The sequence below is a fragment of the Aphanomyces invadans genome (genome assembly GCF_000520115.1).
Source record: "Aphanomyces invadans strain NJM9701 unplaced genomic scaffold supercont1.3, whole genome shotgun sequence".
NCBI lineage: Eukaryota > Oomycota > Saprolegniomycetes > Saprolegniales > Verrucalvaceae > Aphanomyces > Aphanomyces invadans.
Window position 1 is genome coordinate 2,217,494 of NW_008580148.1, and position 25,015 is coordinate 2,242,508.

A 25,015-nucleotide genomic window follows, 5' to 3' on the forward strand; every position below is an offset into this window, starting at 1 on the left:
ACAAAAAAGTGTAACGAGCCGTTTCAATGCCACGCCGACGGCATTTTGTTCGGCCGGTCCTCGTAACGGCAAGCAGGGCAGCGAAGGGTCCGCGATAACATCATGGGCGCACAGCTCATCGCGTTGGTAGCGAGCGGTGCCAGACCCCCTCTGTGGGGTCGGCGGCGATGGAGTTTGCCGCGATGACCTTGTCGAAAAATATTAAAACGGCGGTTTCGGAAACCTGTGCGCATTTTCCCTTCGAACTTCGTTTTATTTTCACGACGTTACTGCATGATGTTCCATGTTGGAAGGCGTCGGTGGCGGGACGGGTGATGTGAGTCAAGCGACGGTTGGGGAAGGTAAGTACGCGATGCTATCAGTGAAAGGAATGGCAGGTAAGCCATCCGTGGTTGGCATGGGGCTGGTCATGCGGTGGTGTTGTTGGTTGAGGAGACGTCGCCATCGGCTATTGCAGCGATCACAGGTGCGCTGGCGATTGGTGCAGCGGGCGGTGGAAGCGGTGGATGTTGTGTGGGCTGCTTACGAAAGCACTGTCGCAACACCGAAATGGGATACATGCATGCAACCGAGGGAGGGGACCTACCACAATGAGCGGCTTCTCGTCCAGCACCACCCCGTGCACGAGACTTTGCGCCAACACAGCGAGCTCGATCGACGGGAAGGCGACAAATGCCTGGCCTTTGAGTCGCCCTTCCGTGAACAGTCGAATGGACAACGCTCTAGACGGTTCAACCGTTAGTTGGCATCCCCCTCGAGGTGTATGCCTACGCCATAGCTTGGTCCGACTCGAAAACGCTGCCAAAGATGTACGTCAAGTCAGACACATCCACGGACGCGGCAATATTCTTGACGTAAAGCACATGCGATGGCTCGCCCACCTGGTAGTTTTGCATGTGTTTGTGCTGTGCCAGCTCTACATCGAAGGTTTGCATCGGCCTACATCGCAGACGACGGCGTACCTTCCGCCGACAGCCGTGTGCGCGCCAGCTCCGCTTCCGAGATGACACCCGGCCGTGGCATCACCTTGGTGGTGGCGGCGACAGCTACGTCCTCGAAGATATTTGCCATCGCTTCCGGTTTCCGTGATTTCGGAGGAGCTAACTTGAGTGGAACCGCAACCACTGCGTTCGTACGAGGCGGTGTCGGCTCAGAGAGCGTTGGAGGCTCTGGCCGACGGATTGCACCGTTGGATGATGGAGTCGAATGGGGCGATGGCGGGTTGGCTGGAGGCGTTGGCGGCGGTAATGGCGGAACGACTCGAATCCGCTTGGTGGAGAGGTTCCTTGCAGCAAGATCAGCATCGTCGTCGTCGTCTTGTTCTTCGACGAATACCATGTCCCGCTTTTGCTTTCTCGTGTCGTTCTACCAGCGGGAAACGAAGCATGACACGGCCGTGGCAGAGCCAGGACTGAACGTACGGCCACGAATGACGCAAAGTGACCTGGAATCGCGTTTGGTTCAAATGGCGGCGGTAAGTTCATCTTGTTCATTAAGTGCAGCACTTGCGTGTAAAACGTGGGTAGAGCCATGAGAGCTAGACCGCCAAGATGAAGGACCGACGGGTCGTGGTGAGCACGCACCGTTCGCAATGTTGAGAACGACGTCTGGACTTGCCTTGGGATATTTGTACTCTAGCAGTGGCGATGGAGGAAAGTGCAGCCTGACGAGAGACGGGTGAGTGGTGAGAGCGGGATGGGTGACTCGATACCCTAAATGGGGTGCCAGTGGTGCAGGATGACGCCATGCACATGTGATCGTAGGAGGAGGAGGAGGGTCTCGAGGGAGTGGTGGAAAGATTGCGGCTGGTTCTGCTGATGCAGGACCTGTGGTGGGTGGGATGTTGTGAAGTGGTTTAGTTGAAGCGATGTCTGGTGAAGGACGGGCCGCCTCGAGCTCTGGACCGTCGGTGACATCGTAGACTTTGGCAAAAATGTCATGATCCGACAAGCGCATCGTGTTCAATCGAGCAAGTGCGCTCATGCGTGTGGTGTTGTCGAGGAACACAGCGAGAGCAGTCTTGGATTTCTACTTGGGTGGCATGACGACGGGTTGGATAGGCCGATCGTGGACGAACCTGGGTCTTGTTTGCGAGTACTCGGATACGCGTCGCGCCGACATGCTTGAGCAGTGTTTCAATTGCATCGGTCGACAACGCGGCCGGCAACTGCTTCACCTGGAGGACAAGTCCTTCCATTCTCCCCGCCGCTGCTGCTTCCGGCATTTCGAAAATGCGGTGTTTTCATTGGATTCAAATTGCTTTGGTATGTCCAACGAAATTGAGCTATTGAATGTATTGCCATTTCATTGGTGAATGACTTCCTATATATATCCAATGATATCGTGTATTCTTCTAAACGTCTGATGTGGAGCAGCGGCATCTCGGGCACAATCGCCGCCGTCTCGGGGATGCTGGGGAAGCTCTCCTCTGACGATAATGCGTCGCTGATTCAAGACATTCAATCATTCTGCCAGTCGCATCAGCATGAGGCATATCCTTGGTTGAACTGCACCTGGGCCATGCGTGTTGTGCACGTTGTATTCTTCGCCGCCATGTTGGTGTCAAACGCTGTCATGCTGAGTTTCTTTGTCCGGGGGCTCCATGAGACTGACTCTTTGACAGCGACCATCACAAGCTCTGCATCGAACTTCGTCACGACGGTCGGTCCCTCGTCGAATGCGCTCGCGTGATCTTCTTGTGTGTAGGCCTTGGTTGGGTACCTCGTCTTTCACGAGCACTTGCCGTTGCAATGGTGGGCCGGTGCAAGCATCATTCTCCTTGGCATGGGGCTTCTACTGCACGGCGCCAAGGACGATCATGAAACGAATGAGAAAAAGTCCATGTAACTCGAGCTGTTGTGTATTCAGCCAGGTCCGAACGGCGATGTGCTGTCGATGGGTTCTCCTCATTGCATGTCCTACTTTCATGAGCACCATGGCCAGGACCCAACATGCCCGTCAAAGCGGCGGCCTTCGACGACAACAATTGGGATCGTCCTTCCGTCGCCATCTTACATCGCCACCATCCTACACCAAGGTGCCGACTAGGGACGTCTCCGGCACGCGGCATCGCTCTACAGGACGCCACTACCGTATACCATGATGCCAACACCCTTGGCAAAACCTCGTGTCGGAGAATGCACTTCGACCAGACCAACCACCGCAGCCTTCCCGGTTCCACAGTTCTTCGAGGCTGTGGCGACGTCGCCGCTGTGCAGTCGCCCGCTATCGATCCGTCCCTTTGTGATGATGAAGCGCAAGGATTCAAGAAGGTGGGGGTGGACATGTTTCCAACAAGATGACGACGTTGTTTGGCGGACATGCATATCGAGTGGGGAGGTTGTTCTTATATTACACAAACGCAGCCAGCCGCAGGTGACGACGACTGAGCGACTCTATTGCGACACGGACGACGTGCGGGCAAAGATGCTGCCTCGTCGGAGCGCCGTGACGACGTCTTCGCGGGCGCTGTCGGGCAGTTGGTTGATGAGGTGCAAAATGCCAACAACAGCCGCTTGGGGGTCTTGGAGACCGAGCCGGGTGACTTCGCGCGCGATGCGCTCTTGGTGGAGGCTTTCCAACCGCTTGGAGAGGAACTCGGCGTCCGCTTGCAGCCACGCGACGACAGCTTGGTCGTTGGCCCAATTGCCGGCCGGTTGCTGGGCCTTGAACCACGCGGCGACCGTTGCTTCGGTCGACGCAAACGACGTGTGCATGTCAACGTTGGATGCTTCCAAGATCGAGCGGCGGACGCGGAATTCCGCCAGACGACGCTTGAGGCGCCAGTAAAAGTACGTGCGCGCTTGGTCCCAAGGCACGACGTCGCGGATCACGTGCTTGGCCTTCATACGACCAGGGGTGTCGTGTAGATCCCCAAAGTGGGTCGCAATTTGGGTAAAGATGGGCAAGAGCTTGGATTCACGCAGGCGAATGTCGCGAAGGACGTCGCTGCGGGTCACGTCGTCCGCCGCCAACGTCGCCAGTGTCGCGTCCAGACGAACGAGAACCGAGTCGATGCGGTGGGCTGACGCCAGCAACGCAGGCTTGCGGTACTTGATTTCGATGAGGCCGGCAGGTTCCAACACCCCCCCACGGCCTTGAGGATCGGCGTACATTTCCATCACGTCCGAGTTGATGGTCGGGTCGACGACGACCCACGCGCCACCACGCAATTCCGCGAACGGCGGGATGTACACGAACACGGGCTGCGTGTAGTGGACGAGACCGTCGACGATTTCGGCGCCAAACTTGAGGACTTCGTCAAACATGTCGCGCTGACCGCCCGAGAACCCGCGCCAGTTGGCAAAGATAAACAGAGGAAGGTCTTCGCCCTGAAAGTCGCGGATCGCCGTTGCCGTCTTGTGCGCCGAGTCAGGAAACCAAACTTGGCCGGCTTGTTGGACAGTGTGCTCTTGGGTTGTGGGAGACGCCGGGTCGGCGGGCGTGAGCTTCTCGACAGTGCGGACTTCGGTGACAACAACACCGACGGGGATCCCGCCCAAACGACCCCGGCCCACGACGACAGTCTTGGCCCAGGCGCTGAGGGATTCAACAAACGAATTGTTGTCCAAGAAACCCGATTGCCACGTCGAGTCGACAATCTTTCCCGTCAAGAGTTCACGGGGATCGTATGCGACGCGGGTCGGGGTATACGTGATGGCCCGGTCGATCGTGTCGACGCCCGTGATGTCGCGGATCGGCAACGGCGCGCCGCGGGTGGCCGGCACAAACGAGAGCCAGTTGAGGATGCTTGCAATCCCGTGGAGGTGGTTGTTCGACGTCAAGTGGGTCACACCGTTGTTGTGCATGATCTTGATCCCTCCAAGTTGATCGTTGGACGAGTACACTTCCTTCCCCATGAGCTTATTCAACGCTTGGAAACCCGTCAAGATGATGGGCGCGCTTGTCACGTTTTGCACCGTGCGTTGGCCGAGGCGCACCAAGTACGCGCCGATCCCGACGGAACGGCCGCACACGTACGTCAACGTAAAGATATCGCTGTACGCACGAGAGCTTTCGCCGGCAATCGTGCCACTGCCACGAAGGTTTTCCACACCCAGGTCCGATTCCTCGCCAATGATGTCAGTGATCACGTAGCGCACTTCGCCGTTCGCGACAACTTTCTCCGAGCACTCGATCGCGCCGACGCTGTGGAAGTAGTCGTAGTCGGCCTTGGTCAAGTACAAGTACTCAAAGCCCTTGGTCGGGTCCGACACGTCCTTCCACTCGACTTGGTACTTGGCCTTGACTGTTTCGGCCATGCCAATGCGAGCGCCCGAGTTTGCGGCAAAGTAGAGACGAGGGAGCTTGTGTTCGCGGGCATACTTGGAGGCCAGGTCAAACAGCTTGTCTTCGCGAGTCCCAAACGAACCAGCATTGTACGTGATGTCGTTGGCGATCAACACAACCGATCGGCCGGTGGGCACTTCGGGCGTGTACAGCGTGATGAGCCACGCGACCATGCCAACGTCATTGAGACCGCGAGGACGTGCCACGAGCTCGACAGCGTTGTCGTCGTTGGTGAGGACAAATTCCTTGGATTCGACCAAGCGGTGGGGGATTTTAGTCGCGACGCCCTTGGACGCGCGGTCCGATGCAAACTTGCGCCAGTTGCGGACCGACGCGTTCTCAATGAGCTCCAAAAAGTCGTACGCGTACAACGTGTCGGAAGAGCGCTTGGCAGCTTCACGCTTGACGTCAAAGGGGTACGAGACAGGGTACGGAGTCGACACAGGGGTGGCGTCCCATTCCCCGACAACGTCGTCGCCAATGCTCGAGAAGATGGCGACTTCGGCGCCGTTGCGCATTTCATGTGCTTCCACGTACGATTCCACGCGGAGGACGTAGCCGGTCGGGTTGGCCGCAACGAGGCGCACGGGGATGCTGTACGCGTTGTCGTTGAACTTGGCCGAAATTTTGATTTCGACTTGGCTCACCTTGAGCTGGTCCAACCGGGCCGCATAGCGGCTCGCCAAGATGCGAATCACCGCTTCCAAGTAGTGCGGATCGACGACGGCTTCCGGCACGACGTTCATAAACACGTGGTTGTTCTTGATGGGCAGGTCCGACTTGACCGACCCCATGGCCAACTCGAGCGCGTTGAGTGCTTCCACCAACGTGCGTTCCGGGCCCGGGTGTGCATCAAATTGCGATTGCACATCGAGCTTTTCCAGTTGTCGGACCACGGCGCGAACAAAGAAGCGCTGGAATTGTTCCTTCTTGTCGACGCGGGCGGCGGCGAGCGCGCTCTTCTTGGGCGTGCAAAAGTACAAGTGCACGTTCTTGTCCTTTGAATCCGCTGTCTTGACGCTGTAGTTGGCCAAGCGCTGGAGCTCGAGCATGTACGCGAGCGGCGCTTCCATGTGGCGCACGATCGCATCTTCCACGTACCCCGTGGACTGGCGGAACGTGTAGATGCCCGGGTACAAGTGATACGTCGACGAGGCGTCGACAACGTTGCGCAAGTGGGGCTTGACGCTGAACGTGATGCGGCGCACCAAGTGGTTTTGCATGGTTTCTTTGTGGTACGCCACAAACACGTTGAGCTTCTCGAGCGTTGTGTCTTCGTTCTCGGCTTCGTCCAGCAAGATCACGTGCAGCACATTCACATATTGGACCTTGGTGAGGCCAGTGAGCATGTTGCGCTTCGGGATGAGGTCCATGACGAGCTCGAACTTCTCCTTCAATTGATCCAACGTTTTGAACGCGACGATCACACCGTGGCGGTTGACCGTCGGCGAGATCTTCTCGACAGAGTACTTGGAGTCCGAGTCGCTGCCGGTCGAGTCGGACCGCGCAAGCGACGTCAGGCTTGGCGAGGACCCCTTCTTCAGGAGAGACGCTAGGTCGTCGTAACTTTCGGCCTTGTTCATGCTGGCTTGGCGCACCGACATTCCGTCGTTTGACGGGGACTTGAACTCAAACTTTTTGCCGAGGATGCCGTTTTCCGCCGATGTTGCGTCCGTCTTGGAGATGATGTACGACCGGTACACGCGGCGAATGTACAGGTTGAGCGCAACTTGGCGGATCTCGGCATCGGCGTGGTCGACGTGGCTGATGAGCAAGTCAAAGATCGGCGACGACTGGTCAAGCAACTCTTGGAACTTTTCTGTTTCGTGGGGCTGGCGGGTCTTGTCGCTCACGATCGCGCGCAAGATCGATTCCATTTCCAACACACGGTCCGAGTAGCTCGGCATGGTGCGGTCGACCAAGATGTGGCGCGCTTCGAGCGACACGAGCGAGTAGTCGCGGCCGCGGAAGTTGGCAATGCTCTCCAGCATGCGCACGTAGCTCGAGATGGCCTTCTTGTCGCCGCGACGGATATGGCGAAGCACTTCGAGGAGCCACTTCGATCGGTTGTCCACGGCAATGTGGGCGCGGGCAATGCCGTACACGGTGGCCAACGACCCCGAGTTCTCCTTTCGCAGCGCCATCACAACGTCTTCCACATTGTGGCCTTGTGCATATGGGTTTTCAACGTTAAAGTACTTGGCAATCAAGTCGTACACGACGCGTTCGCGGCGCGTTTCCAAGCCGTTTTCAAACTTGGGGAGGAGCTCGCGCAATGGGGCGATCTTTCCTTCGTAAGCGTTCGCTTCCGACGGAATCGAGAGGGTTTTCTTGTGGGCGTCCAACGCTGCCGAGATCTTACTCACGTCGAACGGAGCCGACTTGTTCGATTCGCGGTATGCTTGCATGTGGTCGCGGATCTGTTCGTACACGTGGGCAGGCATGCGGCTCGCCAAAGCGCTGAGGGTTTCGCTGATTTCGTCAAGCGGCAACAGGGGATCTTTGAGCGCCGAGTCGAAGAGGTCGTTGATGGCACGCTGGACGAGGTCGTCGGGGAGCTTGAACCCGTCCAAGACAGTCGTGATGGTATCGATCGCCTTCTTCATGACGTAAAACGACTTGGTGCTGGCGTTTTCAGGTTCGTTGGAGAAGTTGGGGAGTTTGCCCAAGAACTGATCCGACAGCTTGACGCACGACGGGTCGTCCAATTCCAAGTTTCCGATCAAATCGCCTGGAGCCAACACGGAGCCTTCGGGCTTGACGTGGCGCACGACACCGTCTTCAGGCGTCAAAAGTGGCATATACATCTTCATCACTTCCACTTCCGCGTACGGCGTCCCTCGGCGAAGCTTGGCTCCGTCCTTGGTCAGATAGCGTGCCAATTTACCCGCCGCATTCGTCACCAAGCGCGTGGGATCGTACTCGTTCGTGAACACGCACGTGTTGCCATCGACGATCAAGCGCAGCCCTTGCGCTTCCTTGTTGGCGTACGCGACGTGGGACTTGCCGTTCAAGAGGACGAGGAACCCACCGTCGCTCAGCGTGCGGATGTTGGCTTGCACGTACGAGTCATTGCAGTACAATGTAAACGTGATTTCGCCAGAGCGGGCGGCGCGGATCTTATACTTGATGCCTTCGTAGATAAGTTCGAGCTCGTCTTCCTGTTGTAGGAGGTCGTTGCCGGGAATCTGACCGCGTTCCAGCTGCGCCACATACTTTTCTTGGCGGCTGTTGGACGCTTGATACGCGAGGCACATGGCTCCGACGAGGACAACCATGAGCGTGTCGGGGCGGCCTTGCACCGACACTTCTTTGTGGCGCGCAATGCGTTCGTCGAGCCACGATGTCGAGATGCGGTTGTTCTTGAAGTCCTCGGACTCCATCATCTTGACCAAGTACTCGACTGTCGTGTTGATCTCACCACGGATGCTGAGTTCCTTCAGGGCCAAGATCAAGTTCTTGCGAGCGCGTTCACGCGACGTGCTCCACGAGAACAAGTGGCCGATTTGCGAGTCGGCAAATTCGTGCACACGACCCGACGAGTCGACCGAGAAGTAGCCCCACACATCCGGCGTACTACGGAAGTTGAGTTCTTCGATTTGGCCCGAGGTAGGTTGGAAGCCCGCGTTCGGGTCTTCAGCCGTAATGCGCGCGGCAATGACGTGGCCATGGGGCGGTGCCTGCTTTTCCGTGTCAAAGTTGATGGGCGACTTGCCAAACGAGTCCTTTTGGTACAGACGGCGAACGTCCGGGATCAAGTACAGAGGGATCCCCATCGACACTTGAAGCTGGCACGCAGGAAGGTTGACGCCAGTAATCATTTCCGTGACCGGGTGTTCGACTTGCAAGCGCGGGTTCAATTCCAAGAAGAAAAACTTGTTGCCCGTTTCGTCGGGCTGTTCCGTGAACAAGTATTCGACCGTCCCGGCGTTCGCGTAGTCGACTTCCTTTGCCAGTCGGGTCGCGGCCAACATCATTTGGTCCCATACTTCCTCGGTGGGTGCGAGCACTGGTCCTTCTTCAATGATCTTTTGGTGGCGGCGCTGGACGGAACAGTCACGGCCGGACAATGCAATAGCGTTTCCGTACTCATCTGCCAACAATTGGACTTCCAAGTGGCGCGACTTGGGCGCGAGCTTCATGACGAAGATAGGAGATCCAGGAATTTCACCTTGCACAGCAGTGTACCCTGCGATAACGTCTTCCTTGCGCGTAATTTTTCGGATACCTTTACCCCCGCCGCCTTCACTGGCTTTGATCATGACAGGGTACCCAATGCGCTCGCATTCATCTAAGCAGTGGTCTGCGTCGCGAATGGAAGCGGCCTTGTATACTTCATCCGGAATGTCTTGCAATTCCTTGTAGTTGACCGAGATCCCGTCGCCGTTCCATGCGATTGTGGGCACCTTGGCAGATTGTGCAATGATCGTGGACCCGATCTTGTCTCCCAAAGCACGCATCGGTTTGCCGGAGGGCCCAACGAAGAGAATCTGTCGTGTCGTCTTTGCCAACGTTTCGGGTAAAATCGGATTTTCGGACGCGTGGCCCCAACCAGCCCAGACGGCGTCGACTTCGAATCGTTCCGCGATTTCAATGATGAGATGGACGTTCGCGTAGTTGTTGTTGTTGGACCCCCCTGGAACTTCGACAACTTGTTCCGCCATGCGAATATATTCCGCATTCGCGCGCAAATCCTCAGGAGTTGCCATCACGACGAACTTGACCATACGGTCGTTGGCAAAGGTTTCATACGACCACTTGCGGATTGATCGGATGGCCTTGACGGCAGAGATACCGTTGTTCGCGATAAGCATCTTCGTGACAGGTCGACGCCCCTGCATTTCCTCCACATACTGTTCCATCGACGTAAAGTTGTGCAGACGCGAGTCCGCGCGGGCTTTCCGCAGGGACTGATGGAGTTGCTCGTCGGCCATCGCGCTTTTTTGAGAATGAATCGCAGGCGGGGAAAACCCTTGGATTTTCCGGATACCTTTGGCATACAATTCCCCATATTAACCGCGTCGGGACGCCATGGTATCCGGACAATTTCCCCGGCATGACGTCATGATCGGTGGGTAGGGTTCAAGCGAGAGCTCGTCATTAGCTGGCTGTATGACGAGGTGTGGCCCCCGTTCAAGTTTGGACGGACATTCGTATATACTTTGTTTAGTATAAAAATAGCACAATATGTTATGTCAGATGTTTTCGATCTTGCAACTCGAGGTCGAATTTCCACGATTATATAGTATATTTGTAGTAAACAAGGTTGGCCTTAGGTCGTGGTCGCCGTGTCCCATTTGATTACCTTGAGTTAATGGGGGTCGGGTTGTTTACCAACGACCAGCCAATCTGTGGTCAGTCCCCTCGCATATGCACCGCATCGGCCGACTTGACGCGCACGACGCAAGGGGTGCAGGTGGGCAGAGGGCCGCTCAAGCCAGTGCTTTCACAATGAATGTACCCGTGCTCGCCAAGGTCGACGACCACGGAGTCTTTCGCACATGCGGGAGTATCAGTCTTTGTGAGAGGGGACATGAACAGGCACAACGGGGCGTGGCCGGCGGGAGCGCCAGATCTTGCTTTTGGATCGTTAGGAAGTTGCAGACACAAATTGACAGGGTTGCCATGTGGCTGCATCAGATGGCGCCAGCCGAGCAGAATTGGCGGGTTGTCGCGACGCTCGAGTTGGACGGCTGGGGCCAAGACATGGTACTGGATTTTGAAGGGGGGGGTGTCAACCGTGGACACTTCATCTTGGACACACTTCGTCGCCAACTCATGGTTTAGTTATTGCCGGCGACAACCATCTCCTGCCCGAACTGTTCCACTCGAGTAGCCACAACCACCAGACCAGGGAAGGCCCCAGGGATTTGTGCCGCTCTTTTGCTCTCTTCGCGACATCGGTAGCTGATTGGTTGGTTCGGCGTCTCTCCAAAGCCAATCCGATGTCGTACGCTAGGAGCATGTTTTTGCTGCAGTCAATTTGTTGCGAGTATTGATTGGATAAAATTCAACCAATCAATCGGGACATTCCGAGAGGATCTCAAGACATAAACCGTCGCGGCGATGTCATCGCGAGCCGACACGCACGCCATGAGCATCTTCTTGGCCAGGAAGACGGCGCGCAATTCCCTGCTTGTCCGTCGAGATAAGCCTCTAGAAGCTCTCTCCAGCGACGAGTACCTTGAACGGACGGGGGTGAAGCTCTTTGCCGAGGACGCGATCAAGCAATTTGTGCTAGACAGGTCCGACAGCGTCAATCGGTACTTCGAGCGGTACTTTGCCAGGTGCATACCGCACTCCCTGTGTGGCGAATTTGATATGAACTGGGATGTGCTGGCTAGCGTTGTGATGCAGTCGCATGTTGAGGGGCGAAAGTTTGAGTTCGTCAACGCCAACGTGCGCAACCGCGTCGCATTCATCGCATATCTGGAGCAAAACTTAGCTGGTGTAGATGACAATACAGGTAAATCGTTACCCTTCCCGCCTTATTCTCATGGAATCACTTGTGACCCCGCAGAGCTCACAGTCGAAGACATGCATCAAATCTTGGCGCTGCGGTGTCCAGGATTCCCACGTCACATCATGAGCCAGGCCACGGCGCACATCGACGTCACCCGCGGCCCTAAGATCAACTTTCGACGACTGTTCACGTGTTTCAAAGCGTGCTTTGTGTACAACGGTACAACTTCCGATTTCATCTAGCAATCTTCTCATCACTCTAGTTTCAGAGTTTCTTCGCTTTACCCACGACATCTACGGCCACGTCTTGCAAGGCGACACGAAGAAAGCTCTCGATTCCGTCCTCACTGAGATCCAAACGTCGGATCGGAGGCGCAGTAGCGTCATCGCGGCAAAATTCGGTGAAAAGATCGTCCTTCAACTCCAAGCTGCCCACGCTTCGTCGTCCGAGCAGTACGTCCTTCCAACCGTGAAAGTCCCAAGTAAAGTGCTTTACCAATCAGATTCTTCATGCCGCCCATGTCCCTGTTGGAAGTATGTGTGTACACGTCGGTGTCGTTCAAACAAGTACGAACGACGATTGACACCAACGAGCGCCTCGTGCAAACTTGTGTTGATGATGCAGTTCTGCGGCGCATTCTTGGAGCACCACGTCGTGGAAGCAAGAATCCATGACGTGCAAGTCGCATACGAGAAGATAGCAGAAGGCGCGTTTCGAACTGTCAAAGGAGGCGACGCCCACGATGACATTGAACAGTACGATTCCACGTGAGATCGCATGTTGTCATAAGCGTTATCGGGAACGGATAGGCGGAAGGCATCGCTGAAGAAGCGGCGGTCGTCCAAGTCCAAGAAGAATTTCTCGTGAGGCTGTTACAGTGCGCGAAATAATTATATGCGCGCATTGATATCTTCAGGAAATCGCGATTAATGCCAGATAATACATACACCAAGACTTCGGAGATTGTTTCCCATGAAGGGAACACCTCCAAGTTAAATTGCTACAGTACCATACGGAGTACATCTGTTAAACTTGAATTTACCAACATGAGAGGAGTATGGTTGAATTGACCCAGTCTGAGGCATCGGAAATATTTATATGCGCACTGCGTTTTAACCTGTCTTAAGGTGAAAAAGATGCGGAAACAAATTGGTGTGGGGATTTGGCCAATGAATAGGCAATTTTGAGGCGCGAATCACGACAAAATTGTATTCGGTCCACGAAACATCATGGGAGGATGCAAGAGTATATTAGTGGGTGCAAAATATATCTGGAAAATATATGTTTGAACGCCCATCTAAATGTCGCACGCTGTATATCCGAGCCCGAAATAAACCTACAGCGGGAAATTTTGAATATTTTCTCGACGTTGAAGGATCCGGACATTGTACCTTAAGCTGCTCAATCGCTCGAATCCAATTGGCTGTACTGCGGGGTGTTCACTTGAGTACGATAACTTTGACCGACTTTCCCCACTATATTTTGACAGATACGGTATCCTGACACGCAAAACCAAAGATTATTTGGAATATCGCGAAATTGGTCGAAATATCAAGACATTTGGTAGTATCCAGACGCAAGCTTGTGGTGAGATCCATTTCAACAGAATACAGGTATCTTCTTGTATTGGGCAAAATTGAAAAATTTGACCATTGATACGCATACTCGTAAATATTTCAGCCAATTAGAGACGACCGCAAACGAATCCTGTTCCATCGATAGTTGATTCCAGCACTTTTCGTCGGTGACAGCTCAGTCGGCGCGGAAGGATGTCGTCGGTGACGATTGAGGTGCCTTATGTGAAGAACCAAGTGAGATTCGTCGTGGAAACGTCGTTGGCAAAGGAAATACAGACCGCGACGATTGCATGTACGTGATTGCGCGAGTCGAATGATGTGCCGCGGCTTTGTGGTGTCATCACAAGATGTGTTTGACGTAGTGCGGAAAGCGTGCAAGCTTGACAGGATAAAAGAAGACGTCAAAGAAGGAATGATCCTCGAAGAAGAAGACTTCATCAAGTGGATTCGACACTGCAGTGGCATTCAGACGGAAAAGGACTTTCGATCGACGCGATCGATGGTTGAGTTGTTGTACAATACGTTCGTGCCGTACAGCGTCGACATGGTCGATCTGTCCGTGGGTTTTCTCGTCTTTCTTGACGGTACAGTCGAAGAGAAACTTCGCCTTGCGTTGGAGCTCACTACGAAGGACGACTTCCCCATTCTCACGGAGGGCGCGGTCGTGCGATGCTTGACGAATATCCTCCTCGGGCTCTACAGTCTCTTTGCCAGCGGCGGTCCCGCGAACACGGATACGTCCGTCAACATTTTGGAAACGATGCAATTTAGCGCGTCGCAAACGGTCGTCGAGATCACGGACCATCAACCCAAGTTGACATTCGACGACGTTTGGGATTGGTACCTCCTCATGGGTGGTGAGCACGCGCCGTATTTGAAGCTGTTAGACCTGTCGTATTGGCGTCACCAAGAAGCATTCTTATTGCAGCCTGCCACGGCCACCTCGGACTCGTCGTCACCGCTCGTGTTCACGGTGACCCATCAGAGTCAGTCGTTGCATATTGGCGCAGCGCATGCGATCGAGCTCGAGGAACTGCTGCTGGCGTCGCGGTTCACGGTGTTGCAGCCCCAGGTCATGTACGACACGTTTCTTCACCACACGATCGACGGGTGGTTGGATTTGGCCACGTTCGAAGAATCGCTCAACGAACTCACGTGCATGACGTGCACAAACCACCTCGTGGACGACGACAAGTTCATGACTAGCATGCGCGCGCTCTTCGCCAGCTACCTCGGTCCAAACGACACGAAAGTTGAAGCGTTCGAGCTGGCCGCAGGCTTTTCGCTCTTTTGCGATGGCTCCAAGAGCGACAAATTGGCGGCGGGGTTCCATTACTTCGACACGGACGACGCCGGCGAGCTGACGAACGACCAGTTGTGGCGATTCCTTCGATCTGTGATCGTCACGGTCTTGGGCTTGGTCCCCAACACTGACAATTCGAGTCTCGTGGATGTGATTGACGGCGCCGCCACCGAAATCATGGACCAAGTGTCCGACCCCACGTACACGTTTGAGCAATTTGGGCAATGGTATAACGAGGGCGGGTTCCAAACCATGAGCTGGCTCGAACTCCTCGACCTGCGAAAATGGAGTTTTGTCTGGCCCGAGTTCAACACGGCCAACTTTGCTACGTTGAACGAGAACGACCAGCAGCTCCAGCCCGTGTCGGCGTCGGCATATTACACTGCCAAGAACATTCGTGCCACGCTGCACGACGACCGCCAGGTCGACTCGGACCCGTGCGGCGGCTCGCTCACGTTTGATTCGACCTGCGGCGTCGCTTCACAGCAGCAGCGAAATGGAACTTTGGACTTAATCCCGCCCGTGTGTTTGAAAAACGACATCGTGCTTGAGTTTGAGCTGCCTTTGGAAAGCTCCACGACCAGCGGTGCCAACTCCGGTAGCTCGAACGACCAAGCGTCGCTGGGAAGCCTTCTCGACAGTCTTTGCTTTGACAATGGCGACCTGATGCATTATATGCAACTCCAAAAGCGCACGGCACTCCAAACGCATCCCATTCAAACCGTGTTTCAAGTATTCGAGCCGTACTTTGACGCCCTTGAAGGGTACCCGACGCTGGAACGGGCCGATTTCGAAACGTGTGTGGACCATCTCCTATTTCCAAACATCTCTGCCAGCCACCAGCAACCCACTACCGCAACGGCTTCACCTTGTTGTATCACCAAACAATCGCTGTCGGACGAATTTGATCGGCTGAATGTGGACGACGATGACGCCGACTCGGCGACGACCAAAACAGACACTGTGTGCCGTATACTGCAACGGCAGGAAGGGCTCGAAATGCTGGAAGCGCTCTTTTTCGCGTACAATCGCTCTGGTACGGGCAAAATCGATGCGACGGAATTCGTGTCGGGGTTTCTCGTCCTTTGCGCTGGCTCGAAGAGCGACAAGCTGTCGTTTTGTTTTGGGTTGTTTGACGAAGACGGCGACGGGTGTCTGACTCGCCGTGAAATGTGGAAGTTCCTTCGGTCGTTCCTCACCATGCTTCTTGCTCTGGGCAACGGCGCTGACTGCTCGCCGGAAGTGATCGGCGCTGTCTGTGACGCGGCTTGCATCGGGATTGCTCGCTCGCTGTTCACCGATCCCACATTGAGTCAAGGGGCATCGGACGCTGTTCCGGTCAGCAAGGTTTCGTTCGAAGCGTTTGCCGATTGGTATTCGTATAAAGGGTTTCAAATCATTCCGTGGATCGAACTCCTCGACACGCGAAAGTGGCCGCTGGTCGACCCCACTATCGCAGTGGCTGTTCAAGCGGCAGCGGCCCTGGCCACCGCGCCCCCTCCTTCTACCTATTCCGTTTCATCCGGCCATCCTTCAAGCAGCTGTCCTACCTCGTCGTCGCTACCGAACGATGGAGCTCCATTGTCGACGCAGGCGGTTTCTAGCTCGTATCAAGACAAGCCGTCCGCAACATCGTCGTCGTCGGCCATTGTGTTTCAGTTCAAATTGACTACGTACGATAACACCACGTTGCGCATTCGACTGCGGGATGTCGCTGTTGTGTACACGATTGCGGAAAAGCTGCGGCTCAAATCGATCGGCGTCGACGCTCTGTACGACGGGTTCGATCGGTTCACAAGAGGCAAGTCGCTGTCCAAGTCAGGGTTCCTCCACGCGATTCGCAGTTTGGCGCCAAGAGGCAACTTGTCAAGCGAAGACCAGGAGTTTTTGAGTTACCATTTGCTGCGCATCTTTAGTTTGTACGAGACCGAGAGCGCCACGAACGACGACGAGGGCATCGACGACAGCGGCACTTCAGGGGTCGCCGTCGACAAGCTGCACCTGATCAGCGGCATGAGCTTGTTTTGTCATGGCTCGAAAAGCACCAAGTTGGGGATGCTCTTTTCGCTGTTTGACACGCACCGTGACGGCAGCGTGAGTCGTCGGGCGCTGTTTGAGCTGTTGAAGAGCGTTCTGTCGATCTTGTTTTCGTTTTCACTCGGGGATTGCAGTGGCGGGTCCAGTCTCCAAGCCAACGTATTTGCAGCCGAGCGAGCGGCCGGCGTGTTGGTCTCCAAGGTATTTTGTGATGTGCAATCGAGCGCGAGCATTAGTTTGGGCGCGTTCGCCGACTGGTACACGGCGCGCGGCGGGTACGAGCTGTGTCCGTGGCTGGAGCTCCTGGACTTGAACAAGTGGCCGACTAAAGAAGCAATGGAGGCGAGCACGCGGGAGAAACCCCTCTCGTATGCGTTTGACATGCACGAAGAGGGGAGTTTGCTCCATTACACGGAAAAGGACATCGAAACTTACTTGGCCGTGCTCGAAGCGACGCAGTTCCACCGCCTTGCGGTTCCGACCATCCACGACGCCATCGTTCGAGCGGCGCGCCCCGTGACCCACGACAACGGCCTTGTCGTAACGAGGTCAAGCTTTTACAGCTGCATTCGCAAGCTGATCCCACGTACGAGCGTCAACGAAGAAGGTCAGCAGGTCGCGTCGCGGATGCTGGCGCGGCTCTTTAGCGCATACGACCGAAAAAAGGTCGGCAAAGTCAACGCAGTCGAGCTGGCGTGTGGCATGAGCATGCTTGGGATGGGATCCAAGAGCCAGAAATTGTCCAGCGCCTTCGATTTGATCGTGAAGCTGAATATGCGGAAAGCATCGAGCCGCGCAACCGCCGCGATTCCACACGCGATGCTCTTCCTCTACCTCCGCTCCTTCCTCGTCGCGCTCATGGTGCTTTGCGAAAAGCGGTATCGCCGCGGTATCGAGCAAATGTACGTGGAAGCGGACGAGGTCATTGGGGACGTCACAACCAAGCTTCTTCACGAGGTTACCCTCGCTGCGCACACTAGTCTCCGCACGCGCAACAGAGTTTCGTTTGAGCAATTTGGCGAATGGTACAACTCGGGAGGGTACGAGACCGTGTCGTGGGTCGAGCTCCTCGATGTGTCCAAGTGGCAGCGCCCTCCGAGAGAGTCGCCCGAATCCTCGTGGGATGAAAACGACGGCGTGCGCGCCAGCGACATCGGTCTAGATGCTCATCCATCCGATTCTCCTTCAAGTACCCCCTTGCTGCGGTACCAAGTCGCCGCGTCCGAGCTCGTGTACACGCAGGCCCACATCCACGCGCTCGGCGAATGTCTCACGCACGTTGAGCTGCACCTGTACTCGCCCTTCCAACTCATCACGGTGATCAAGACGTTCTTGACGAAGCGGCAGGCTCCGTCCACAAATCTCCTGTCACCCACCGTCCATTTGGAACTGACGAGGGAGCAGTGCCAAGGCAGCATCCTTCAGCTTTGTCCCAAACACGCCCATTGCACGAACCGGTACGTCGGTGCGTTTGTGGACCACTTGTTTTGTGTGCTGGAAAATCCCCAAACCCAAAAAGTGCTCCTTGTCCACGTCCTATGTGGCCTTTTGGTCTTTACAGACGGCAACCTGCTCGACATCCTCGTCCATGGCTCCGCCCTGCTCAGCTACACACTGTCGAATTCGTTTTCGGAGCAACAACAGTTTGACGAGACGACAGCCCATCATGTCGTGCCGTGGAATGCACTGCGCCAGTGCCTTGAAATCTTCTTGAAGGCACTGTTTGCGTGCAGCCAGTCGCTGGATCGAGTGGGCGGCGTCGAGGACGTTGCCACAGTCGCCTCGGCTGGCGCGGACGAAACGATCAGCTTTTACCAAGACGTGTACGGCGATGACAGTGCGACTGTGTCGTGCGAAGCGTTCCACGACTGGTTTGAGGCGGAAGGGATCAAGAGTTTACCGTGGCTCGGGCTTGTCGTGCTGGAGAACTGGCCCCACTTGCTCCCCCTCGATCTTTCCAATCGTCGGGCAAAGACCCATCACTTGTAACAACTCGATTCTTTACCGCGTTTGCACGTTCACCACGGATGACGCTTTCGATGTTGTGGTCGAGCTTTCCACAATGCACGCTGTCATTTATCAAGCGTGCAAAGTGTCAAAGGCCCACATGCATTAGGTACGGTCTCGACAGCTCTTCGCGTGAGGCACGGGGGATGCACGGCGTCGGAGGCTAGGATGTTAGCACACTGCTTCGAGGTCGTGGATAGATGTCCACACTCGCAAGAATTCCTTCTCATGCAGCCTCACATGTCTCGAAACCAACTTGTACGAATCTATCTTTCCACGCAACGAAGCCTTGGGCCACATGCAAAAGTGGATGACTCGATACCGCTTGGATTCACTTTAAAGGGACTTGCCGTTGTAAGTAAACTTGGACGCAGACGCCGTGCGAGGGTCCACACCGCTGCCGTCGTCAGCCAGTTCTTTCAGAAAGCTCTCGGAATTGTGGATTTGTGGGCCGCCCAGGATGACGCGCTGACCCTGCGGCGCCAACTTGACGTTGAGCTCGGCGACTTTAAGCGATTCTTCAAACGTAACCCCGCCCGCGATGTACACGATCACGTCTTTCAGCTTTTTCGGCAGTGGAGTCGCCGACTGGATGCCACCAAACGCACTGGGCTCCAACGTCCCCTTGAACAAGTTGTCGAGCGTCTTCATCAGCGGCGGCACGTGCTGCGTCAGGACGCAACTCACTCCCTGCATGCCTTGGGTGACTTGAGTCACGGCTTTCATGAACTTGTTCAAGCCCTTTTCGCCAAATAGGTCGCCGCCCCGCGCCGCCGCCCCGCCATACGCGAGCGCCGCTTGAATCGGTTCCCACGCCACTTGGTTTTCCGTGCACAGTTCCTTTAAGCTCTTAAGCGAGCTCGGCGACTCATATCGCAACGCGTACAGCAAAGCCAAGCGAACTTTGTTGATCGGCCGAATCGCCGCTTTCCTCAACCGCAGCGTGAGCTCTCGCCAGTGGGTCGAGCTGTCGTCGTTGCACGCAATGTCTTGCTCGAGCGTGCTGATATCCATGAGCCCTTGGACTTCAATGAGGCGGTTGAGTTCGCCCATGAGTGCCACGTGCTTGGAGACGGTCACCGACTGCGCGCGGAACTCGGCGTACTTGTCCACGAAGCGCTGCATGTCTTCGATGCTCTCGATGCTTTCGTTCTGCTTTGTCGCGACTTTGTACTGGTCGACGAGACCCTTGACCGCAAGACAAATCTCGCCAAAGTTGGCGTGCATGTGTTGTGCAAAGAAAGAATCGGACGTCACGCTCAGCACGACCTGCTTCATGTCGTCCCGAATCCCCGGTGCATTTTCCAAGTTCACGCGGTTCTCAAATAGACCGAGGAGCTCGTGCACCATCGCTTGATACGTCCACTGGCTCAGGAGCGGCGTGATCGGGTCATCTTTACGGTCCAAAATGAGCAGCACGGGTGGAATCGACGGCTGGCGAAAGTCAAAAAGCCCATCTTCGTGCTGCATGCGGGTCGCAACGTCGCGCGCCATCTTCTCGGCTATGTCCGATTTCTTCGCGAACCGGACGATGGGCTTCTTCTTCATCGAGAGCAGCAGCGCCGTCAACCCGTCCATGTTGCGCTGGTACACTGCGGCGGTCCTAGGCGACATGTTGACCAGGTTCGTCGCCTTCAAGCTCAACGCGACAGCACCGGTCACGTTGAAATGGAACAAGTTGTCGTTCACAGCCATGTAGTCCACGTAGAATTCCTGCACCTGCGACACGACTTCGTTCTCGTCGGCCTCCGCGAGCCGCTCCAAAATGTCATTCGACGTGATATTTGTGAAAAAGATGTGGTATTCGCCGTACTTGGGCGATTTGAGCTCCGTCTTGAGAAGCTCCATGTTTCGAATCGTTGGGCGGATAAGGACAGCTGCCTTCAAGTGCACCATCTTCTCGTGTGCGTTCGCCCCCAGTTGCTCGACGAGGAAGACTTGTTTCTCCAGGATTTGGCTCTGACTGACCACCATGCTGATGATCTTGGTTGTTTCAGCATCCAGCAGGAGTGCTTTCATTCCCTCCAGCTGGCTGTCACCCAATATCTTGTCGATGTAACTCTTCACGGCGCCTATCGCGTCCATCGTCGCCGGGTTGCTCATGGCGTCGCTCCGTTCTCTTCTGTGCTCTTTTACAACCGAACTCACGTATCCGAACAGATCCTTCGTATCCGGATTTCCCCAGCGACGATCCCATCGCTATTTATAGCATCGCCACACTAATTACACGCATTCCAAAATAGTGTACGATTTTGCACTCCCTGCTCGACGCGACGTGCCGCGCCGCGGTCGGAATCGCCAGCGCCAAGATCAACATGCACAAAGCTGCAGGTGTGTGCAGAATGGTATTGTGGTTTTAATTCTACTGATACCATCCCGCTCTCGCGACGAGTCACTACCAGTTGTCAAAGTTTGAAAACGACGACGTCACTGGCGCTGCTTTGCCCTTTTTGGCGATGGGAGGGTCGTCGTCCCCAATTGCTGCGGCACTTTTCTTCTTGGTGGGTGCGGCCGGTGGAATCTTCAAGTACTTGCCGACCCCGGAATTTGCAGATGCCGCTTGGACGGGAACCACAGGCATGTCGACCATGCCGTCGTACGCGATCTACACGCATGCATTGGATGGCATCGACGACTTGCAGATTCGACAAAGCATTACCCAGTCGTCTCCAACTTTGATGACAGTCCCTTGGACGACGGGAGCCTCTTCCTTTCGCTTTACGTCTTCGACCTACGTTTTCCCGGTCAGAATGAATTCATCGGGTAAGATGCATGCAATGGATGCATTGACGAACCGTGAGGCCCTGGTTTTCGGCCTCTTCGTACTGCGCAAACGGATTCTCAAACACAACGACGTTCTGGATTTGCACTTTGTCGTAAGGGCGATCGTTCTTGTCGGTCGAAAGCGCTTCGATCTCGTCGAGCACTTCCATCCCACCGACGACTCTGTACACAGGATAAGCTTCCACGAGATCGAGCGATAGAGTACCGGCCAAACACAGAGTGCTTGTTATCCAAGTAGTGGCACGCTTTGAACGTGATGAAAAACTGCGAATTGTTTGTGTTCGACCCAGAATTTGCCATGCTGAGGACTCCTCGCTTGCTGTGCAACTACGGCAGCAACGTCATGTCCGTTCCACGTAGTCCAGCCAGCAGCGACGACTACAACGCGTACCAAGCGACTGTCAAACTCGTCCTTGAATGGCGCGCCCCAAATGGACTCACCGCCTTGGCCGGTCCCGCTTGGGTCACCCCCTTGCATCTACAAAAACAATCAGGTCACCAAATGTCGCCAATGCCTTCCGAGAGTGACAGCGCTGCAACTAAATCGCATTCGCCCGTAGCACTCCAGCACGAAGAAGAGCTGTTCGATGACCGCCGCGACGATAGCATGCAGCTGGCCACGTACCATGAAGCCTCGAATGATGCGATGGAAGATGACCCCGTTGTAATAGCCCTTGGCGCATAGCCCAAGAAAATTATCGCACGTGCGCGGAACGAAATCGCAGTCCAACTATCGTGGCGATTACATCCGACAGCAAAGGAACGCTCGTGAAAACGATATGTGCCCACGACATACTTCCAAGTTGATGGCGCCAAAGTTGGTCACCAACCGAACGTAGCCCTTCTTCTTGAGCTTCTTCACATTCGCCCACCGCGTTTCGAGCACTTCGGCTTCAGTTGCCAAGGCCGCTTGGCTTCGAGTGGACTGCAACGTGCCCTCAGACGATCCCGTGGCATGTCAAGAACGTACTGGGTCCATCATCGTGGACGTGAATGACTGGGACATTTTCCCGTCCGTGAACTTGGAATACTTCAGCCAAAGAAAGGTCAGTGGTCGCCTCCAACGCATGCCGTACCTGGAGTTTGCCGTTCTTCCCAGGTGTTGGCGTGGTGTCAGCGCTGGCATGAGAGACTGACGCCGCAATACGTTCTTCCTCGGTCTGCTTCGTCTTGTCTTGCTTGAGCTCTTCCTCGCGCTTGCGCTTGAGCGCTTTAGCAGCTTCCATCTGCCCCAACCATCACTTGTTCAAAGAACGTTCACCGACTCAAAGCATGAGCACCTCCTGGAAGATACGTGCAGTGGCTGACGAGACGCGAATGGTCTGATGCTCTTGTTTCCCGACGTCTTGCTTCTACATGCGGCGCATTCAAGCGACGGTGTCTAATGGAGTCGAGTCTCCATTAGTCTCACCGTCTTTTCGTTCTCTTTCGCCCGACGAAAGTGCTCGAACGAGTCGATCTCGCGGTTGCCTAGATCCGCAGGGTCCTGTAAAATGATAATGTCCTTGCGCTTGAATTCTTCGCCTGTCATGAGGTCCTAATGAATATGTGAATGGCAAGCAAGAGAGAACAATGCGCCGTACATGCCAATTTTTGGACTTGATGTTGAGCTCCTCCAAAGCGTCGAATGCATACACGTTGCCGGACGTAGCAACGGCCGCGATTTTCGTGCTGTTCGTAAACACACGGTATGTGATGGGACATGCGTATTCGCCTTCAGGATTCTTGTGGAAGTGCAGCTATGCAGTGGGAATGAGGCATCCGACGAGGGGGGGGCAGTTTGTACACGAATCAAGTCCTTTACGGTCAAGGTTTCACCTGTGACTGGATTCTAACGAGCAAGTCAGAAAACAACTGCAAGTCGTGGGGAATGGCCGTACGATGCCGTGTTCTTTAACGTAGGGAATGACCGCTTCAATGTCAAATAAGTGTCCTTGCCTTGTGCACACAGGATTCTACGAGGTAGCACCACGGTGGTTCGGATGAAACGTGGCCCTAACGGATCTCGCACTTACCTTGAATGGCGTGAGCGTGATGGCGCAACAATCGAACGGCAAGCCTACACATCGACGTCTCATTCCAAGCCTCATGCAAGCAACATCTTGCCGACTGAAACAACGTACGACGGTAGGCAGTCTTGACTGCATCTTTCTTTCCCCCATACAGGTACTTGTGCTCGGAAGCCGTGATGAACATGCGATCTTTGCTGTGTTGGTTCTTCCCCATCGTTCATGCGGCGGCGCGGGAGGACTGGCAAATTTGACAATAACAAATGAGCCAATCAAATTACAATAAAATCAATATTATCATCCAATAATATTGCTTCAAAGTCCAAGGATAAAGCGTCGACAAATTCGAAGGAACTAGGAAAGGTGGGTTTGTGGGCCTGAAGAGGAGAGGCTCGAATGTGCCCGCTGGCTCATTCGCACAGCGCGGCTGAAGGGATAGGAAGCGAGTGTCCATGACAAGCCTCCGTCGTACGATAATCTCACAAAATCGCAGGAACGTGTGACGTCGCAAGGCTAAACACACAAGGGCAGGAAAAGTGAAGCAACCAATTCGCTCAACGACCTTGGAGAAACTTGGTTGCGTGCTCGGCCGCCGAAAATGATATGGTGACCAGAGACTGACACAAGATTTGCCTTGCAGTGCTTTTGGACTATTTCAACTATAAAGTGGCGGAGAACCTTGGCCTGTCGAGGTGAAGCCGATTATTCAGTGGCCTTGACAACAGGGGCGGACTTGGGCTTGCAAGCCCGCTTGTGGCCAGCCTTCCAGTCCTCAGTTTGGCATTCCTTGGAGCAGTAACGCACGCACAAGCATCGGGCGCAAGCAGTCTTAGCATCAGCGCCACAAGCGTAGCAGCCACCTTTGCCGGTCACATGTTGGATGAATCTATACAACCACTTAGAATAAGCAGATGAATGAGCGGTTACGACCTACCCAAGCTTGCGCAAATCCTTCCACGTTTCGCTGGGTTCGGCGCTCGTTTGGGTGTGGTACATATCACAGAAACCACGCTACATTCCTGATGAGCACCAAGATACCGTGCTTTCCCTGAGGGACCTACCTGGGTCAAACCCTTGTTTTCGTCACAGTCAAAGTACATGTGGATTTCGTTCAATTCCTTGGCGGTGAATCCCTTGCCGTCGTTGCACGCCTTGGAAAAGTTGTTCAATTGGTCCGACGTTAGAGCGTTCGTGCCTTCCGAGAATTTCTGGAAGATGCGCTTCAATACGTGGATGAACGCAGGGGTTAACTCCCCCCTGTCCGAGATGAGGAGGGATCGGGGGAGTTCGTGTTCTTTTGCTGGGGCGGCGGCTGGCTTAGCGGCTTTGGCAGGCATGGGGGTCGGTGCGGATGGGGAAATCGCGAAATGAAACAACACACGTGTCATGCAGAGGCGGTATCGAATATCGATTTTGGCAGTGAGAACCTTTCTAAAGCGATAATGAAACTGAATTCCGTCGCCATTGGCACTTCGATGTGATGATAAACCTTTGACATTTCATATCCGGTTAAACAGCATCTACATGTACGGATACGGCCATGAAA

The 25,015-nt window shown here is 54.9% G+C and overlaps 8 protein-coding genes across 11 annotated transcripts; 3 read left to right on the forward strand and 5 right to left on the reverse strand.

Moving 5' to 3' along the window:
• Positions 1 to 232: 232 nt before the first annotated feature.
• H310_02323 lies at positions 233 to 2,221 on the reverse strand. 2 transcript variants are annotated; one of them, XM_008865789.1, is made up of 9 exons: positions 2,078 to 2,221; positions 1,712 to 2,028; positions 1,584 to 1,663; positions 1,422 to 1,537; positions 963 to 1,365; positions 882 to 916; positions 772 to 798; positions 587 to 722; positions 233 to 533 (listed from the first exon to the last, which is right to left on the reverse strand). In XM_008865789.1, the coding sequence occupies exons 1-9, from the start codon at positions 2,195 to 2,197 to the stop codon at positions 523 to 525; spliced, it is 1,245 nt and encodes a 414-aa protein (XP_008864011.1). In that variant the 5' UTR covers positions 2,198 to 2,221; the 3' UTR covers positions 233 to 522. The 2 variants fall into 2 exon arrangements, with proteins under 2 accessions (XP_008864011.1, XP_008864010.1); XM_008865788.1 differs by having other exon boundaries at positions 772 to 916.
• A 140-nt stretch (positions 2,222 to 2,361) lies between these two features.
• On the forward strand, positions 2,362 to 2,876 carry H310_02324 (hypothetical protein). The gene is made up of 2 exons (XM_008865790.1): positions 2,362 to 2,661; positions 2,707 to 2,876. The coding sequence occupies exons 1-2, from the start codon at positions 2,365 to 2,367 to the stop codon at positions 2,845 to 2,847; spliced, it is 438 nt and encodes a 145-aa protein (XP_008864012.1). The 5' UTR covers positions 2,362 to 2,364; the 3' UTR covers positions 2,848 to 2,876.
• Positions 2,877 to 3,313: 437 nt separating this feature from the next.
• On the reverse strand, positions 3,314 to 10,228 carry H310_02325 (hypothetical protein). The gene has a single exon (XM_008865791.1). The coding sequence runs from the start codon at positions 10,221 to 10,223 to the stop codon at positions 3,396 to 3,398; it is 6,828 nt and encodes a 2,275-aa protein (XP_008864013.1). The 5' UTR covers positions 10,224 to 10,228; the 3' UTR covers positions 3,314 to 3,395.
• Positions 10,229 to 11,333: 1,105 nt separating this feature from the next.
• Positions 11,334 to 12,715, forward strand: H310_02326. 2 transcript variants are annotated; one of them, XM_008865792.1, is made up of 7 exons: positions 11,334 to 11,576; positions 11,634 to 11,755; positions 11,810 to 11,971; positions 12,021 to 12,204; positions 12,255 to 12,318; positions 12,377 to 12,507; positions 12,562 to 12,715. In XM_008865792.1, the coding sequence occupies exons 1-7, from the start codon at positions 11,356 to 11,358 to the stop codon at positions 12,617 to 12,619; spliced, it is 942 nt and encodes a 313-aa protein (XP_008864014.1). In that variant the 5' UTR covers positions 11,334 to 11,355; the 3' UTR covers positions 12,620 to 12,715. The 2 variants fall into 2 exon arrangements, with proteins under 2 accessions (XP_008864014.1, XP_008864015.1); XM_008865793.1 differs by having other exon boundaries at positions 12,021 to 12,318.
• A 769-nt stretch (positions 12,716 to 13,484) lies between these two features.
• H310_02327 (hypothetical protein) lies at positions 13,485 to 18,771 on the forward strand. Its single transcript, XM_008865794.1, has 2 exons — positions 13,485 to 13,621; positions 13,692 to 18,771. The coding sequence occupies exons 1-2, from the start codon at positions 13,522 to 13,524 to the stop codon at positions 18,656 to 18,658; spliced, it is 5,067 nt and encodes a 1,688-aa protein (XP_008864016.1). The 5' UTR covers positions 13,485 to 13,521; the 3' UTR covers positions 18,659 to 18,771.
• A 195-nt stretch (positions 18,772 to 18,966) lies between these two features.
• H310_02328 (hypothetical protein) lies at positions 18,967 to 20,812 on the reverse strand. The gene has a single exon (XM_008865795.1). It carries the CDS (start codon positions 20,777 to 20,779, stop codon positions 19,013 to 19,015), a length of 1,767 nt encoding a protein of 588 aa, XP_008864017.1. The 5' UTR covers positions 20,780 to 20,812; the 3' UTR covers positions 18,967 to 19,012.
• Positions 20,813 to 20,933: 121 nt separating this feature from the next.
• On the reverse strand, positions 20,934 to 23,711 carry H310_02329. Of its 2 annotated transcripts, XM_008865797.1 has the most exons (16): positions 23,584 to 23,711; positions 23,476 to 23,519; positions 23,341 to 23,415; positions 23,247 to 23,291; positions 23,044 to 23,199; positions 22,872 to 22,997; positions 22,741 to 22,812; positions 22,537 to 22,686; positions 22,431 to 22,490; positions 22,257 to 22,385; positions 22,086 to 22,190; positions 21,852 to 21,938; positions 21,666 to 21,787; positions 21,472 to 21,622; positions 21,336 to 21,407; positions 20,934 to 21,281 (listed from the first exon to the last, which is right to left on the reverse strand). In XM_008865797.1, exons 1-16 carry the CDS (start codon positions 23,684 to 23,686, stop codon positions 21,072 to 21,074), a joined length of 1,707 nt encoding a protein of 568 aa, XP_008864019.1. In that variant the 5' UTR covers positions 23,687 to 23,711; the 3' UTR covers positions 20,934 to 21,071. The 2 variants fall into 2 exon arrangements, with proteins under 2 accessions (XP_008864019.1, XP_008864018.1); XM_008865796.1 differs by having other exon boundaries at positions 23,476 to 23,711.
• A 24-nt stretch (positions 23,712 to 23,735) lies between these two features.
• Positions 23,736 to 24,832, reverse strand: H310_02330 (hypothetical protein). The gene is made up of 3 exons (XM_008865798.1): positions 24,531 to 24,832; positions 24,404 to 24,480; positions 23,736 to 24,355 (listed from the first exon to the last, which is right to left on the reverse strand). The coding sequence occupies exons 1-3, from the start codon at positions 24,804 to 24,806 to the stop codon at positions 24,172 to 24,174; spliced, it is 537 nt and encodes a 178-aa protein (XP_008864020.1). The 5' UTR covers positions 24,807 to 24,832; the 3' UTR covers positions 23,736 to 24,171.
• Positions 24,833 to 25,015: the final 183 nt, after the last annotated feature.

Bases quoted from the DNA above. Each gene is read 5' to 3' on its own strand.
- H310_02323 (XM_008865788.1), bottom strand. From the start codon at position 2,197: ATGGAAGGACTTGTCCTCCAGGTGAAGCAGTTGCCGGCCGCGTTGTCG. The intron at 2,029-2,077 runs GTTCGTCCACGA...CCACCCAAGTAG, and splicing joins TACTCGCAAACAAGACCCAG to AAATCCAAGACTGCTCTCGC. The intron at 1,664-1,711 runs GTATCGAGTCAC...GTCTCTCGTCAG, and splicing joins CCACTGGCACCCCATTTAGG to GCTGCACTTTCCTCCATCGC.
- H310_02324 (XM_008865790.1), top strand. From the start codon at position 2,365: ATGTGGAGCAGCGGCATCTCGGGCACAATCGCCGCCGTCTCGGGGATG. The intron at 2,662-2,706 runs GTCGGTCCCTCG...TCTTGTGTGTAG, and splicing joins CATCGAACTTCGTCACGACG to GCCTTGGTTGGGTACCTCGT.
- H310_02325 (XM_008865791.1), bottom strand. From the start codon at position 10,223: ATGGCCGACGAGCAACTCCATCAGTCCCTGCGGAAAGCCCGCGCGGAC.
- H310_02326 (XM_008865792.1), top strand. From the start codon at position 11,356: ATGTCATCGCGAGCCGACACGCACGCCATGAGCATCTTCTTGGCCAGG. The intron at 11,577-11,633 runs GTGCATACCGCA...TGTGCTGGCTAG, and splicing joins TTCGAGCGGTACTTTGCCAG to CGTTGTGATGCAGTCGCATG. The intron at 11,756-11,809 runs GTAAATCGTTAC...GTGACCCCGCAG, and splicing joins TGGTGTAGATGACAATACAG to AGCTCACAGTCGAAGACATG.
- H310_02327 (XM_008865794.1), top strand. From the start codon at position 13,522: ATGTCGTCGGTGACGATTGAGGTGCCTTATGTGAAGAACCAAGTGAGA. The intron at 13,622-13,691 runs GTACGTGATTGC...TGTTTGACGTAG, and splicing joins ACAGACCGCGACGATTGCAT to TGCGGAAAGCGTGCAAGCTT.
- H310_02328 (XM_008865795.1), bottom strand. From the start codon at position 20,779: ATGAGCAACCCGGCGACGATGGACGCGATAGGCGCCGTGAAGAGTTAC.
- H310_02329 (XM_008865797.1), bottom strand. From the start codon at position 23,686: ATGGGGAAGAACCAACACAGCAAAGATCGCATGTTCATCACGGCTTCC. The intron at 23,416-23,475 runs GTAAGTGCGAGA...GCTACCTCGTAG, and splicing joins TCACGCTCACGCCATTCAAG to AATCCTGTGTGCACAAGGCA. The intron at 22,813-22,871 runs GTGAGACTAATG...CGCCGCATGTAG, and splicing joins CGAAAGAGAACGAAAAGACG to AAGCAAGACGTCGGGAAACA.
- H310_02330 (XM_008865798.1), bottom strand. From the start codon at position 24,806: ATGCCTGCCAAAGCCGCTAAGCCAGCCGCCGCCCCAGCAAAAGAACAC. The intron at 24,481-24,530 runs GTAGGTCCCTCA...TCAGGAATGTAG, and splicing joins AAAACAAGGGTTTGACCCAG to CGTGGTTTCTGTGATATGTA. The intron at 24,356-24,403 runs GTAGGTCGTAAC...GTGGTTGTATAG, and splicing joins AAGGATTTGCGCAAGCTTGG to ATTCATCCAACATGTGACCG.